Source organism: Gracilinanus agilis, chromosome 2, assembly GCF_016433145.1.
Source record: "Gracilinanus agilis isolate LMUSP501 chromosome 2, AgileGrace, whole genome shotgun sequence".
Classification (NCBI taxonomy): Eukaryota; Metazoa; Chordata; class Mammalia; order Didelphimorphia; family Didelphidae; genus Gracilinanus; species Gracilinanus agilis.
In genome coordinates, this window is record NC_058131.1 from 218291794 (window position 1) to 218309705 (window position 17912).

Here is a 17912-nt window from a genome sequence, read left to right on the forward strand (position 1 = left end):
AATGTCTGGGCCAGTGTAGGTAAGTCGGGCCCTGTGAATCTTAGCATTCATAGCTGAGGGTCCTCCAGTACACTGTGAGCTTCTTGAGGGCAGACAGTTTTATTTTTGTCTTTGCATCCCCCAGCACCTAACACAGTACCTAGCATATATTAAGTACTTTTTAAATTCTTACTGAATTGGATTGAAATGAATTTCAGGTCCTGGGATTTGCTGCCTTCTTTGCCCTGGTCTTGAAGAAAGTAGATCAAGAGGAAGACTATTCAGCACCTGTAGCTGGACACCTATGTAGCCCAGGTAATTAATGGGAGTGTGGTGAAAACTCTCCTTGGAATGGCCCTCATTCTCTACTTTGCCTTCCCATTCAAGGACCTGAAGACATCTGTTATTGCACAGACTGATTCCCTACCTGATTTACAACAATATTCAGAAGAAATGAGCATTCCTTCCCCTCCTGTGAATACTCATTTGTTCCTCAGAAGTAGATTTTTTCACTAAAATGACTCTTGTAAAGACTTCAAAGTCTATATTCTAGTCCTAATGTTCCAATTTGTTGTGTCACTTTGTGCAAAATTCATTGGCCTCTCTTAGCCTCAGTTATTGGCTATAACATGGTATTCATATTATAGAATCAGAGTATCACAATATCATATGAGTAAAGAATGGAGGGAACTTCAGAGGCTACCTAGTCCAACCCTTTCATTTTACAGATGAGGAAGCCCAGGTACAGAGAGATTAGGTAATTTGTGCAAAGTCACATCAATAACAGCCAGAATTAGATCCTAGGTCGGTGATGGCAAACCTATGACACATGTGTCAGCACTGACACATGTAGCCATTTTCTATGACACACAGCCACATGCGGCTGTATACAGAGAAGTACGGGGCCGCATGCCGAGGATGAAACATTTGCTGTAGTGTAGTGTAGACACTCTGTGCACTACAGATGACAATTCTACCTATATTAATTTACCTATTTTGGTTTATTAAAATACAGTTAAATATTACAATTATACATTTTTGTTATTTAAACTATAAATATCACAAAATTATGGGTTTTTTTTTTCTCAAAGTGACATACTACCCAAGTTATGCTCAGTTTTTGGTGAATTTTGACACACCAAGCTCAAAAGGTTGCTCATCACTGTCCTAGGTCCTCTTGACTCTAATCCAGCACTCTTTCCACTTATCCTATTTAATTCCAAAGAAGAAAATTAGGAGCTTGAGTATGAATTGTAGAGAGGCAAATTTGGGTTCACTCTAAGGAGAAGCTTCTTAACAATTAAAGCTGTCCAAAAGTAGAATGAATTGCCTCAGAAGGTAATGGGTTTGTCAGTAGAAATCTTCAAGTGAAAGATTTGAATTGGAATATAAGCTATGCTACTTAGTAGCTAGATGGTCTTAGGTAAGTCACTTCCTTTCTCTGAGCCTCAGTTTCCTCATCTATAAAATGAGGGATTTGGATTGTCAGTGTTGCTCAAACTATTTGTTCTCAGAACCCCTTTACACTCTAAAAAATTATTAAAGGCTTCAAAAATATTTTCTTTATGACTGTCATATCAATACTCACATTAGAGAAATAAAAATGAATAAATTTTAAAATATTTATTTAATTCATTTTAAAATAGCAATAAACCCATTACATTATAACATAAATAAGATTTTAATGGAAAAATGATGAAAATTTCCAAAACAAAAAACCTAGTGAGAAGGGTGTCATTATTATATTTTTATAAAACTCTTAGAAGACAGTTGGATTTTCATATCTGCTTCTACAGGGAGTTAAGGCCAATGTGTTTGCATTCAATCCATTGCATATATTATTTTGGTTTTGTATAAAGAAAATCTGGCCTCCCACATATATGTAGTTGGACAAGGGAAGAATATTTTAATAGGCAATTAATATCTTAGTAGTATTATGAAAACAATTTTGTATTCAAAGAACCACTAAAAAGGTTTTAGGACAAACATGAGTCCTCAGACTACACTGAAAATTGCAGGATTAAATGTTTCTTAAGGTCCCCTCTAACTCTAAAAGTATCCAGTTCAATAGCTTCTGTGGAGTTACCTTAGCCAAGGGGAAGGAAGAATTGCTAGCCCTACTGCTCTCATAGCTTCCTGGATCTTCCAGGTTATTCTTGGTTAGAGCTTTCCTAGTCCCTGAGCCAATATCACTTCTTTGGAACCTGTAAGCCTCTCCCTCAACAAGGTGTGAGAATGAAGTATCAGGAGCAATAATCTAAAAGCCCACTGCTTATCAAGTACTTAATATTTCCTACCCAAATCAATCAACAGACATTTATTATGCCCTGTGCTAAGTACTAGAGATACAGAGAAAGGTAAAAAGTGTCTGGTTTATCCAGAGATACCAGGAAAGAGGAGACTGTATAATCAGAATCTGTTCCCCAGGACTCTAAATCCCAGCATCCCACTTCCGTTCTCACACTATGTCCTTATGTTTTGGAGATAAAGTTTGTGCGTGACCCCACCCCTCTCTCTCTTCTCCTCTGATTGCGCTGGGAAAGCAGCTTTATGCCAGGCAGAAGAATCTACAGATGTGGGTTTATTTTTTGTTAGAAAATTAGGTTTGAACTTCTATTTCTTTTAGTTTTATTTTCTTTCTAATTCAAGTGATTATTAATAAACTATAAAATATAATACTTGCAGCTATTGGATATTAATTTAAATTTAACAAGGCTTTCTCTCTACTCTTGGATACTTAACTAGAATGCATCAGGGCATTGGGAAAAGAGAACTGGGTTTGAAGTCAGAGCACTCCAGTTCAAGTCCTAGTTAATTAATAATAAATAATGTTTATTGAGAGCTTGTAGACTGACTAACTAGCTGCATGACCTTGGGCAATTCTGAAATCTTTAGCTTCCTCCTCAATCCCTGTCCTGCCCCCATTACAGATTATGATGAGGAATAAGTTAGAGGCTAGGAAATGGCTTGGACAGCATAGAAGGGATCATATAGGTCTAGTCCAACTCTTTTCATATTAAAAGTGTGGAAACTAGGGCTCAAGGGATATTGTGTCTTGGGCTGGTAATAAGAGTTGAGATTCACTGATTCAAATCCCAAGGTCATGTTTTTCCCATGGTACCACATAGCATATAAAATGCTATATATGCATGAGATTCTATCAATCAATCAATCAGCATTTATTAAGTACCTACTATATGCCAGGTAGGCTCTTTACTAAGCATTGGAGGGGCATACAAGGCAAAAAACAAAACTACTTTTAAGGAGCTTGTAATCTAATGGGGAACTAATATACAAACAAAATATATACAGGATAAATAGGGGTTGGCATTAAGTTTGAGGACTGGGAAAGCTTTCTTACAGAAGGAAAGCCTTTAGTGGAGAATTGCAGTCAAGGAAGCTAAGGGGTAAAGATGAAGAGGGAGAGAGTTCTAGGCATAAGTGTTAGCCAGAGAAAATGCCTGGGAGTCAGAAGTTGGATGCAGGCAGCTAGGTGACACAATAACTATAGCACTGGGCTTGGAGTCAAGAAGACTCTTCATGAGTTCAAATACAGCCTCAGACACTAGCTGTGTGATGCTGGGCAAGTCGCTTAATCCTGTTTACCTCAGTTCTTCATCTGTAAAATGATCTAGAGAAGGAAATAGCAAACCACTTCAGTATCTTTGCCAAGAAAACCCAGAAATAGGGTCATGAAGAGTCAGGCATGGCTGAACAACAACAGGAGATGAAATGTTGTGAGGAACAGCAAGGAGGTCAGTGTCACTGGATCATAGAGTACATTGAGGGGGAATAAGTTTACTATAACAATTTGGCTGAATCTTATTCTCATAGAAACTGATATAGATAAAAACAGCTCATATTGCGCCTGATTCCTTGCCACCTGCAGACCTGGATCTGAATGTAGAACACGAGTATACTATTCCTCTGGTCCCAAGGAAGGACCATAGCATGGGATAGATCTAAAAGTCCTCTTTGAGACACTGTGGCTGCTAAATTGGCTGGGTACCTTGAAATGGGTAAGACCAACCTGCAGCACTAATAGTTCACTGTGAAAACCTTTCAGAAAACAGAAAGACACAACGAAAGCCAAGGAATCTTCACAGCAAGTAAAAGCCTTTGAGTTTGTATGTAGCTTTTTTCTTAGCTCATTTTCTTCACTCATAGAGCCCAATGAGCATCATTCAGTCTAGAGAATGAGACAAGCCCTTTCCTGAGCATAAATAGAAGCAAGACCCCATATAGGGCTTCTCCAAGATTTTTCAATCTTCTTGGGCAGGTGCCTGGTCAAATGGCAGAATCCTGGGGCTTTCCCCACAGAGCCCTACCTAAAGTAATCATCTCTTCCCAGAGGCTGATATACCAGCTCCCTAAAACTGAATCTCTTCAAGATTTCTTGACTAGAATCCCCTGGACTTGGATCTGAGACCCCACCAACACTTCTATTAATAGTTTCCATGTTACTAATGAAAAGCATTCCTATTGGTCATATATATCAAATACCAGGAGAAAAGCTCTCAGGCTACATCTTTTGTATTGACAGAATCAGACATTTTCTTCCGAGCCCGTAGAGACAGTCAAAGTGGCATCTACCAACCGCCTATTGATGCTGATGTTGAGAAGATGAAGAAGAATCGCCTTAAGGAGCAGAAAGCATTTGCTTTAATTAGAGAAATATTAGGTAAGGTCTTTCCTTGCTGATTTCCTTTTTCCTTTGTTCTCCAGTCAGTATCAACTCTTTCTTCAGACCCTAAAGCCTGTCCAGGTGTCCAGAAGAAAAGTGATAGTGGTGGGGATAGTAAGGAGGAGGATGAGTAGTAGTGTCATGAAGGAAGGATCAAGATGTGTTCACTGTTGGGAAAAGTAGAGAGAGATTCGATTCAATTGAATCAACTCTACTCATGCAGTGCTCAGTACAAGGAATACAACTAGACATAACACAGGCCCTGTTCATAAGGAATTTGTAATCTAATAGAGGAAGAGGCATGTACAGAAATAAATGTTAATATAGAAAAGTGCTACATTAATTATAAAGGTTTTGTTTTTCTTACCTCTTTCTTACCCAAGGGTTGGGGGTAAGAGAAAGAGGAAAATAAATTTTTATTAATTTTTAAAATTTTATTTAATTTTATAATAAAGTAAAATAAATCAAAGAGTCAGGTATAGAAAATGAAATGAGTAAAAGGAAATAATCAGGCCAAATGCTATGAGAAATATAAAGGAGGAATAAGACAGTTTTAGTACTAGGGTGGAATTGGAGGGACATTAGGAAAGGGTTCATGGAGGAGACAACCACAGAGCTCAACCTTAATGGCCAAAGTTTTGAAGTCAGAAGAATGGTGCCTTTGTCAGCTATTATAGTTTAGAGGGGAGTTCTTTGAGGGGAAGACAGTTATGTGTAGTCAGGCATCTCTTAGGCCATGAGAAAGGATCATTTGAGAGGCTCACAAAACCTAAAAGAATTATTTTTTTTCTAGCTTATGTAGGATTCTTATGGATGCTTTTGTTGGTTGCTTATGGGCAGAGAGACCCCAATGCCTACTACTTTAACAGGCACCTAGAAAACAGCTTCTCTACAGGACTTCAGGGTGTGCTCAGTTTCCAAGAATTCTTTATGTGGGCCAAGACCACATTAGTAAGCAACTTGTATGGTTCATACCCAGGTAATGAGAACCTTTTTCTCTCTTTCCATTTATCTATCCCTGTCTAGTCCAACCCTCTCATTTTATGAATGAAGAAACTGAACTTCAGAGAGTTTGAAGCATTTACCTAAGATCAAATGTTTTTTCATACTTAAAAAAAACACAGTGGAATCTTGTATTCTCTATGTCTTTTAGCCAGGTGTATGATAGTGAAGATGTGGTCTAACTGTGAAATACCACATGTGAAGGTTTGTTTGTTCCTGAACAAATACTCTCATTAAGAATAACCTCAATACCAACATAATCTCATAAATGTATTTTATATAGATGGCAAATTAGACATATTGTCAGTGGGTTATTCTCTTGGTCTCTTTTGGGGAACAAATATGAAGTCTTATTTTTTCTACATCTTTGGTAACTTCCTCTGATGCTAAAACTTTGAGAATCAGTCCCTCAGTACCCTCAGAATGGTAACACTTCCAGCACAGAGTTTGTCTGTATATATTTGGCTGTTTTTTTAGTATCATTTCCATTCCTTCTATGAACATACCTAGAACTCTAATCCTGAGTCCAAAAGTGGTGATTCCATTAAGTTTAGACATTCATTCTCCTCAGTCCCATTGATAAAGAAATGAGTTGATGTCACAAACTGGACTGAGGGATCCTATCTATAGAGTGAAGGGACAATAACAGTCATTGACCCACAGATCTCAGTGAATGGGCAACTCACATCTGGTTGATTTTCCTGTTCAGGCTTTATCACAGATGGAAATTCAAAGCTAGTCGGCAGTGCCCGGATTCGTCAAGTCAGAGTCCGCAATGATTCCTGCCCTATCACCCAGGAGCCGTGGGATTTTCATGAGTGTCATGTGCCATATTCCCTGGAAGCTGAAGATATGTCTGACTATGGTGAAAGTTGGAATGGCTCTGGTTGCAATGAAAGCTCTAACTTTTCCCAGGCTTGGCAGTATCAAAGTCAGACCCAGCTACGAGGTCAACCCATCTGGGGCAAACTCACAATTTATCGGGGTGGAGGCTACACAGTACATTTGGGAACAGATCCAAAGAATGCATCAAGGTAGTGTCTACAGAGTTTTATATAACTATGATCCATTTCAGCTAAAAGAATCCCTGGAGAAAGTCTCCTCCAACACTCTTGTTTTTCAGAGAAGGAAACTGAGGTCCAGAAGGTGCTAGTGTTATGAGGAAATTAATTAAATTAAGCAATAAGCATAAGTTAGCAGATAGAGCTGACAGGACAAGCCTGGCAGGTCAGAAGGGGAATGGATGTCTCACTACTGGGTCCTCTTCAGCTCTAATGATGATATCAGCTTTCCAGGAACTCAGGTACAGGTTACTCAAATAAGCACATAAATCAGTATTAAAAGCCATGGAAAATAACTCCCATCGTCCAAATGCGTGGAGCAAATTCGAAAAGACCAAGCAGACTGGTCAGGAAACACCTGCTTTTGTTCCTTGACCAAGTGATTGAAGCCACAAAGACACGCTTAGGTCTCAACACTCAAGAGGAAAGCACATTAGAGCATATTAAATGAATCTTTGTGCAAGATTCAGTCTCTAATGTTAGAAAAAATTTTCTAGATTACTGCCCAGATTGGGAGTTGCTTTCATTAGACCAACTGCAGCAAAAAGCAACTTATGTGTATGCCCAAGAGAAGGATAGATCTTCTGATGAAAAAGTTGTGATAACTGAGAGTCTATGTAAGCAATTAAAAGAGGCAAAAACAAAGCAAAAGAAAAGGAGATAGGTGAAATTAAAGCTGTAACAGCACTGAGCGATAGAAAGAATACCACCTATAGGAACAGCAATAATGGTAGTAACAACAAATACCAAGGGCTGAAGAGATGTTTCCTATACAATTGCATTGCGCATTTCGTACGTGACTGTAGATTTAAAGGTCAGTTTGATAGGCAAAGAAACAACAGAAATTATGGTTATAACAATAACAATAGGAGAAATAATTGGAATGGCAATAATAATAATTATGGTTATGGTCAACAAAATAGTTTTATATGCCAGAATGCATGCTGCCAAGGATTGCAAGCTCCTAGCATGAGTGTAATGCATGATTACATAAGAACTGGTGTGAGACTTAAATACAGCCAAGTTGTTGCAGGAAATATAAATCATGTTCATCAAAATGGAGGGACAGCTTCATTATGCCCGAAGTTCAGAAGTTTTAAGTCAAGTAGATGGGAATAAATTAAATGTTGAACAAATTGTGTGTATTAAGGAAAATGATAATGGAATTGTGAATAATGTTAATGGTGTAATTGGAATTAATAATTTTATTGGTGTTAATAGTAATTTAATTAATAATGGTGATAATTTAATCAGTGCCAATGGTAATTTAAATGGAATCAATGATAATTTAAGTGGCATTGGTGCTAAATTAAGTGGTGTTATTAGCAATTTAAGTGGTGTTTATAGTAATTTACCTAGTGTCGATAATAATTTAATTAGTTTTGTACATAATTGTGAGGAAAAGGAGAATTGTGTTGTAAATAGTGTTGGAAATTCTAGTGATTATGTGATTATGGAGAATAATGGAAATTGTGATTTGAATATGGATAATTTGGTTGTAAATAAGGACAATGATACCCAAAAAAGGACCAATGAGAATAGAGTAAAATCAAAGAAAAGCGTTAAAGGTACAAAATCCTGGGAAAATTCTATAATTCAAGATGATGTTAACTTGGATGGACAGTAAATAGCTGAGCTTTGTTCTGATGTTACTGTTTTAGCCCCTGTGTTGGAAACTTTCCAACCTCCCAATAGCCCAGAACCACACATGTCTGTTACTATTGGAGACCAGATCTATGACCTTTTGGTTGATACAGGAGCTATTAAATCAGTTTTGCAAAGTTTTCCTGAGAATTATAGAGCTGTTGATACAATGGAAGTTATTGGTGCAAAAGGCAAACCTCAGAAAGTAGCCAAATTACAACCAAAAATGATAAATCTTGGACCTCTATCTGTGGAGCATACATGTCTCTGTATACCTGAATGCTCAATGAACCTTTTAGGCAGAGATTTTCTATGTAAATTGTGAGCAATTATCCAATATACTGAATCTGGTGACATTTCTTTATATCTCCCAGAGAAATCTTTGATGGCCTTTCCATTGCTATTCTTAGATTACAACAGTACAAAGAATGACTTAGGTACTATCTATCTAATACCCAAGGATATACCTAAGGAGTTGTGGTCAAGATCATCCACAGATGTAGGATTATTAAAATCAACTACTCCAGTCAGGGTGAGGACAAAGGAAGGACAAGTTCCTTGTGTGCCTCAATATCCCTTGACTAAGGAAGCAATAGAGGGTATAAGACCAATCATTGAGTCCCTAATGCAACAAAGGATAAATATCCAAATTTGTTCTGTTGCTGATGTTTTAGCAAAATTTTTCACATACACCATATCACCTGGTTGAAAGTTATGAAGAGAATAATCCAATGGACCAGATTGAATTAATACTCTCATATCCTGTAAGTCTCTTAGCCTCTGCAGTAATGCACTTAAATATGAAGCAAATTGTCAATCACCTCCTAAGAGTGATGCATAAATAGCCTTACAAGTCTTTGCCTGTAGTGGAGCATGTCCAAAGAGCATTTCATATGATAATATATGTAGATCTGGTCTTGGTCTTATATGTAGGTAAAACAAAGCTATGGGAAGTATATCTGGCCATTTAAGATGAGTTTCAGCACAGTTTCCCTACCATAGTCTTGAGTTCCCTACTCATACACTCCACCTGACCTGAAGTTGGTGATAAGGAACATGATATTTAGATGTTATTCCTAGATTCTCATAGACTTCTAAATGCCAAAACATCAGCAACAGAACAAAGTTGGGTAGGTCCTTATACAATTGTATTAGTTTCACCATCTTCAGTAAAGGTATTAGGTAGAGATTCATGGTATCATTGTTCATATATTAAAGTAGCATATGGTATAGATAATGAAAAAATAGAAATTGTTAATAAAGAAGAAGAAGAGGAGGAGGAGGAGGAAAAGAAGGAGGAGGAGGAAGAAGAAGAAGAAGAAGGAAGAAGAAGAAGAAGAAGAAAGAAGAAGAAGAAGAAGAAGAAGAAGAAGAAGAAGAAGAAGAAGAAGGAAGAAGAAGAAGAAGAAGAAAGAAAGAAAGAAGAAGAAAGAAGAAGAAGAAAGATTGTGTAAAATTGAGATCTTCAGTCAATTAGAGTCTGCAGTCAGAAAGCTCAGTAAGGAGGGGACCATTCCAGCGGAAGAGGACATTTGGATGGAAGAGGACATGGATGAAGAGGATTCAGGATTCAGGAATTTGTGGACAAGGTATTAAGACTAATGAACTTAAAAAATGAACTGATAAAGACTTTGTTTTAAAAAGAAATTTCCAAAGAAGAGAATTAATCATGAATTTAATGGACTAAATGGTTTGAAAGGAATTTAGGTAATGTAAATAGCATCACTACATACTCATATACATCCATCATTACACATTGCTATCAAGAGTTTCAGTGTAGTAAAGGAGAAGAGGAGAAAAGGAGAAAAGAGATTTCTTCAAGGAACATCATAAGAAGAAAGGAGATCTGAAGTTTTGGTAGGTATCATACATCCAACAGTAACATATTGCAACACAACATAACAAAACATACATAAAACATAAACAGGTTAGGATACATTGTCTTCCTTATGTAATAAAGCAATGTATAAATACTAATAATATTAGAATTAGTTATAGGATAAGAGTAAGTACTAACAAAAGATAGTTACTAACAACAAATAGATAGTTATATTTAGTGAGACTAATATATTAATAACATAGGGATAGTTTAGAATAGTTTAGTAAGATAGGGAATAGTATTTAATCTAGGTACTATACTTTAGATTAGAGCAGTGATGGGCAAACTATTCCCCATGGGCCAGATCCAGGCCATAGTTTGCCCATAACTGCCTTAAGCAATTCCCTATTCACTACACGCCCCCCCCCCCATCCAGATTTAGTGATTAGGGAATTGCTTAAGGCAGTGATGGGCAAACTATGGCCTGGATCTGGCCCATGGGGAATAGTTTGCCCATCACTGGATTAAAGGATAAGATAAGGTAGTAACATGCATTACAGTGCAAATACAACAAACATAATAAAATTGCATTACATGAAGAACATAAAACATACTACAGATCACATATCACAAAAACAATGTAAATAGATGTGTAAATAAGTATAGTGTGTGTATATTGTAAATTGTATTATAGTGTAAGTATTGTATATACGTAAAGGGTGTAAATATGTATACTTGGTATATACATATTATGTGCACACATATGTATGTATAGCATACATATATATATTGTGTGTATACATTGTGTGTATGTATCATATGTCTATATGTCTATGTCAATTCTGTGAATAATTTGATAAATGATTGAGTTGAAAACATTTAAATGTAATTTGCATAAATGAGTTTAATGTTTTGTTGTAATTTTGATGTAAAAACTTATGCAATGTTGTGTTAAATGTGTTTGGTTTTTTTTTAAACCCTTACCTTCCTACTTAGAGTCAATACTGTGTATTGGCTCCAAGACAGAAGAGTGATAAGGGTAGGCAATGGGGGTCAAGTGACTTGCCCAGGGTCACATACCTGGGAAGTGTCTGAGGCCAGATTTGAACCTAGGACCTCCCATTTCTGGCTCTCAATCCATTGAGCTACCCAGCCGCCCTCATAAATGTTTTTTTCCAAAATTTTTTGCATTTATTAGTTGTTAGAATGTTTCTGTATTAGGAGTTATGTTTGATGTTTTGCTTGAATTTTGTGTTGATATTTCAAATTTGTTGTTGATTTTGTTAATTTTGTTGAAAATTTTGCTTTGTTACTTGTTACTCTGTACTTTGAACTTTGTAATTGTTCAATGTATTTTTCCCTTTACCTTTCTTTGTTAAAATCCCTAGAGTAGGATAGAGTAAGGGAGTGTTAGATAGGATAGAGTTAGTGTAGGCTGTTTGTTATTTTGAGTTGGAATTTTAGTTTAGTTTGTAGTGCACAAATACCAAAATATTGTGTGGAACACTATTTTGGCTTTGTGCAAAGGGGGGGAACTGTTAATAGCCTTAATTAAAATTTTTTATTAATATATTTTGGTTTTATATTACATCTTTGTTTCTAAACATACCCTCTCCTTTGCCTTACTCATCGTTTGGAACAAGGATTTAAAAACAAATATAGGAAAATAGTTCAGCAAAATTAATCACCACATTAACTGAATCTGAAAGTAAATACAAGGTTCTGTAGAAACTCACTTCTGCAAAGAAAGGAGGGAGAAGAGTTTTTAAAAACTCTTCTCCAAATCCAGGCCTACTCATTATAATTATATTATATTAAATTATCATAATTTAATAATGAATTCATATAATTATGTTTTGATTATTTAAATTATCATTAATAACTAATTATTAGTGGGATTTATATGATTATACTAATTATACTTTGATAATAGATTAATAAATTCAAATAGTTATAATATGGAAAACACAATAGAGTAGTTGATTTGGGAAGATTATTTGTTATTCTTTCCATTTACCTTGTTATGGTTACTATGTATGTTGTTTTCCTGATTCTCCTTACCTCTGTATCAGTTCACTTAAGTCTTCTTGAGATTCTCTGAATTCTTCATATCCATTGCTTCTGATGAAGTACTCATTATATTCATGTACCACAATTTGTTTTGTCATTCCCTAAATTGATGAGTATCTACTTTGATTCTAGTTCTCTGATGCCACAAAAAGTACTTCTCTGAATAAGTTGATATCTATGGGGGCTTTCTTTTACCCCCTTTGGGTAAATGTAGAGGTCACCATTTAAAGATCAAGCCCACTGGCCTACCTCATTTATCCTCTAATCCACCTAATGGAATGACTTCCAATAGTATCAGTATAATTGGTGACAGAAAACTCACCTCTGAGACCAGGCCATAGGAACTAGCAATCTTGTATTGCAGAGTGAGGAGTCAGAAGAAAGAGATGTGGGGTCTCATGAAATAAGGGTATGGGGTTGCAAAAGACTTGGCAAAGTTAAGTTGGAGCCTGTTTCAGTAATTAGGAAGGCAATTCAGAGTAAGGATATAGAATGTCAAGAACATAGCTATGAATTAGAACAAATGGGTAAACGAGTCAAAAGATACATATAAGGAGTAAAGTTCAGAGCACATAACTGTCCAGAGATTAGATGAGCATAAAGGAACCAGGAGGATGCAGACATCAGATGGTTAAGCAAGACTCGTGATTGAAAGTTCAAGGTGACCATCAATAGATAAGGGGGAACTTAAGGGTAAAGTAAACCATGCAATCAATGAAAAATGCTAAAGCCAACACCAAGGGGCTTGCTAACAAAGAGAACTCCTAACCCAGGCCCAGAGCTTTTTGATGGCACTGGCTGAGAAAAGAAACTATGGAACCAAGGTGAAATGGGCTCTTCGGGTGGGAACAGGCAGTAGGAACATATGACTGAGGTGAAGGTTGTGGTGAGAATGGAGCACAATGGCACTTCTAGAAGGGAGCTCCTGATTCCTGCCTATCCCAAAGAATGGTTCTCAATGTGGGAGACAAGGGACCAACCACTGGTATTTGGTATACCCTCCATGAGCTAACTTTGGAAATTACACCCTCGGTGGCCAACAACTGAACTGACTGACCCCATTCATGAGCATCAGAGTAGTGTAGTGGAAAGAACACTGGGTTTAAAGTCTGAGGCCCTGGAACTTCATCTTGAATCTTCTGTTTTCCAAGACCCTAAGTAATTCATCTACTCTTTCTGGGCCTCAATTTCCTCTTTTGTAAAATGAGGAGTTTGGACTAGATAGCTGCAAACATCCATCCTATCTTTAAATCTAATGATTCTATGTTTCTTGTCTCTTGGCAGGGTTCTGGAGTATCTCTTCAACAATACCTGGCTGGACACCTTTACTAGGGCAGTGTTTGTAGAATTTACTGTCTATAATGCTAATGTGAACCTTTTCTGTATTGTGACACTGACTTTTGAAACAAATGCAGCAGGTGAGAAATGTCTCCTGATTCTCCAGTTGAATATGAAACATTGCACACACTGATCAGGTACAACAGACTTCCTTAAATACTGGATTCCTAGTCCCTGGGTTAAAGTCTCTGAGGGTATGTGGCAAAGACATGGGGTACCTGATATGGTGATCTGAGGATTGGGACTTGGGGATGAAGGAGGATTGGGAGGCTGAGAATAGAGAACTCACAGCAATGTTCAAATGTATTAGATATGGCTGGAATGGACCTTAGAAACTATCTAGTTCAAGTCCTTTGTTTTTCAGAGGTGGAAACTGAGGGACCAAAGAGGGGAAGCAACTTGGCCAAGACCATACACCCAGCTTACCACAGAGCTAGAACTAAAACCCAAGTCTTCTATTTTGCAGTTCACTATGTTCTAATGCCTCCATGCCCAGTGAATAGCCAAGTTCTTCCATCTAGAGAGGGGTTTTTTAAATTTTCTTTCTGTGCAGGCTAAGTATGATAGACAGTCAGTTTGGTGATGTGGAAAGAGATTTATATCTAAAGCAGAAGACCTGGGATCAAATTCTATGCTTTTTACACAACCTTCAGCAAATTCCCTATCTGAGTCTCGGTTTCTTCATCTATTAAATGAGGATGAAAAAAACTCATACTACTTATAGGTTTTCTGTGAGAAAAGTGTTTTATAAATTGCAAAGTTCTATAGAAGTATGATTTGTTAAAAAATATGGACTGTGATTGCCAGGAGGGCAGGTAACTTGTGGCTCAGCACTTTGAAGGTCTGTTTGCTAAGATTGGTTCCAGTCTTGGGGTATGATCCTAAAAGATTCTTCCCTCTTCTGCCTACCTCCTTCTCTTGGCTCTCCTCCCCTCCCTTTCCTTCTTCTCCTCTTCTCTCCTTCATATTTTGCCCCCAGGTTCAGTTCAACCTGAGACATCTCAAAATATAGTTCATATCTAAGTTGCCCAAAGATATCAGTGAAAGATTCCTCACAAGTACCATATAAGAATGAAAGGTTAAATGCATATATCACATAGAGGTCATCTTTTTTATTTTGTCCCACAGAAAATACAGAAGATGCAAAGGATTCACCAGAGCTCATAAACAATGCAGAAAGCTCATGAAGGACACAATCAATGCAATTTTCCTCTCTCTCTCTCTCTCTCTCTCTCTCTCTCTCTCTCTCTCTCTCTCTCTCTCTCTCTCTCGTAGGTCCCACTTTTCCAAAAGGTCTTAAAAGTCCTGTGGTTAGCACTGACCTTGGAAAGAAACCAAACTAATAGACCATACTCTGACATTCTAGTGGGTCCTTCTTTAACCCCACAAAGACACATATGTATTTAGCTTTATTATACCAACCAATTCATCTTAAGGGAAGTTCCAGGCACTAAGACTTTAGTCCTCTCAACAAAGTGCCAATGGACATGTTCATACCCTCCAGAGAGAGATGCTTTCAAGCCTCAAGCAAAGATTCATCTTCAAATTGATTAGGGAACTCCCTTGACCCTACATTTACTGTACCTAAACTTTGGATCTATCCTGACACCTATCTGGCACTCCAAATACAGTAAGAGCTTAATAAAGGTTGAATTCAAATACATCTATGACTTGTTGCTGAGGACATGAAGTAGTCTCTGCCCTCAGAGGACCTTCTATTTGGAAGGAAGGAAAGAATGGAAGAGGGAAGGTGGAAGGGGGAAGAGAGAGGAGAAGGCAAGATTAATGAATACACCTGTAGAACTAGGGTTTTTTGTTCAAAGAGAGAAGGTAAGATTGGTACGTATTAATAGGATGTCCCCCCACCCATCTAATTTTTTCAGGGGCTTTCCTTCCACAAGCAGAACTACAAAGTATCCGACTTTATCCTCTCACCAATGGCTTACATGTCTTTGTGGTAGCAGCTGAAGCTATCTACTTCCTCTTCATAGTCTATTATATGGGCATTCAGGTAAGAGTGGGCACATTCTAAGCAAAGAAGCCTGAAGCTAAAACAGCCCAGAATGAAGGAGTGGGTATTCCACTCCTTGGGAAGAAAGGCTGGGAGGGGTTAGCATGTCTGATATCTCATTGTGGATCCTTTGAAAGCTGAACAGGCGCAAGGGAGGAAAGGATCTTGCAGTAAAGGAAGGTCATCCTTCACTTTTCTTTAGCATTGAGCATGTAGATGAACTCAGTAGGATTGGCTCAAAATAGATTTGATGTCAGCTCCTGTTTGACTCCTATCATAAGCTGTCATACTCTTTTTGAGATCTCCCTATTCTGTTTTCTGGTGTCAATTGGCTTCTCTTATCTTCAGGGCTTTTTAGAGTCTCCTGTTGCTACCACCTTTCCAAGTCTATGTTCCTGAAGAAACTCTTTGGGCTCCTGAACTTTCCTGGGCCCATCTTACCCATCATAGGACTTCTTCATTCATTATTACCACTGGTCTTTACCAATCTGACAAACCGATCCAGATACTATCAATATGGCAGCATGCATAGAAAAAACTCAGGACTTCAAGTCAGAAGATTGAGTTTAAGACCTGGTTCTGAAGTTCTCTACCTAAATGAATTTAGACAAATCACAATTTCTCTGAGCCTCAGTTTCCACATATGTAAAATAGATAGGATGATAGGGACTTGACTTATAATTTCATTGATATAGAAAACTTCCAGATGAGAAAATGTCTTCTACCAATTCCTTCTCTATTCTTAGGGAGTTACCCAGAGTACTGAGAGCTTAAATAGCTTGCCCACAATCACACAGATAGCATGTATCAGAGATGAAATTATATACTAGGCCTTCCTGACTTCAAGTGGTACTCCATCCACTATGCTTCTCATGTAAAATAAGAATGGTACAACACACACCTACCTCACAGGACTGTCTTGCTTTGTAAGCCTTAATATGCTATAGAAATGGAGCTTATATAGAATCACAGAATTGTAGAATTGGAAGACACACTAAAAGCCATCTGATCAAACCTATAACTCCAGCAGGAGTACCCTCTACAAGATCTCCAACATATATTCAATGACTTGAGTACCTTTTATAAGGGCAAATTCAATGGCTATTGATAGGTAGAGAGATAAGGGCAAATAGAGTAAATATTTATTAAATACTTATCAGCCATTGTGCTAAACATAAGGGGTATAAATAAAAACAGATTAAACAGTGCCTGCCCTCAAGGAGCTTACAGTCTAATAGAAGACAACACATAAAGGTAAGCTGGAAAGTGGGACAGGATAAACCAATGATGGCGAACTTTTTAGAGATGGAGTGCTGGGCTCTGCCCCCACCCCACTCCCCATGCCATACCCTTCCCTCCACCACATGCTGGATACACCCCACTTAGGGTAGGGAGAAAGCACTCCCATTGAGCTACTGAGCAGAGGGCCTGGTGAATTGAGGAATATCCTCAGCGAGTGTGGGCAGAGGGGCAGGGGATGTAAAAAATGTCAGGCACAGTAGAAGGGAGGAGGGGAGCAGCTCTGTCTTTCTAGTAATGAAAGGGGGGAGGGATGGTGGCTGCATACCCACAGAGAGTGCTCTGCATGCCATCTTTGGCATCTGTGCCATAGACTTGCCATCACTGGGATAGCCCATGGTGGTATTTCCTAGAGATAGATGGGGGATAAAGTAAAAACCTGGTTCCAAGGAAGATAAGGACAAAGCCAACCCATTATAATTCAAGGTGGTTCCAGGAGAAGAAGGGAAAAGGTGGGAATAAAGGCTGGGAAAGAGGCAGCCTGATATGCAGATGGGCAAGAATAGCTCTTGGACAGCTCTGATGATTAGGAAATTTGTCCTTACGTCCAGCAAAAATTAGGTCCAAACTACTCAAACAGCATTCTCACCAAGCTGGGGGGCCCTACCTAGTTGGTAAATATGTTTACTCTTCCAGGGAACATTGGATTGTATTACAAGGGCCTTCTGGAGATGACAACTTCACCCAAAGAGAACAATCTAATCAGGACAAAGGGACAAGAGAGCCAAGATATGATTTTTAAATTTATATACCAATTTAACTTTTTTTCACATAAAGATCAATATTTCCCCTAAGGGTAAGCAAATAATATTTCTCAACTAGTAGGACATGACCCATAACAAATCTCACAGCCACATTTTATAAAGTAAAAGGTAGTCCTTGGAAACATATACAGCTTCATATGTAAATCCCCTAATCATCCCAGGCAGGGAATATTCGGTAGACATAATATCAGAAAAGTAACAAAAATTCAAAATACAGTAAATAGCAAGGCCAAGTGGAGAA

General features: G+C 37.8%; 1 protein-coding gene across 1 annotated transcript in view; it reads left to right on the forward strand.

The window, feature by feature from the left end:
* The window catches only part of PKD1L2 (polycystin 1 like 2), a 147224-nt gene that overhangs the window by 87522 nt on the left and 41790 nt on the right, over positions 1–17912 (forward strand). The window contains 6 exon segments of the mRNA XM_044663653.1: positions 198–294; positions 4523–4660; positions 5457–5642; positions 6375–6699; positions 13544–13677; positions 15481–15608. Coding sequence (XP_044519588.1) covers positions 198–294; positions 4523–4660; positions 5457–5642; positions 6375–6699; positions 13544–13677; positions 15481–15608 — 1008 coding nt within the window.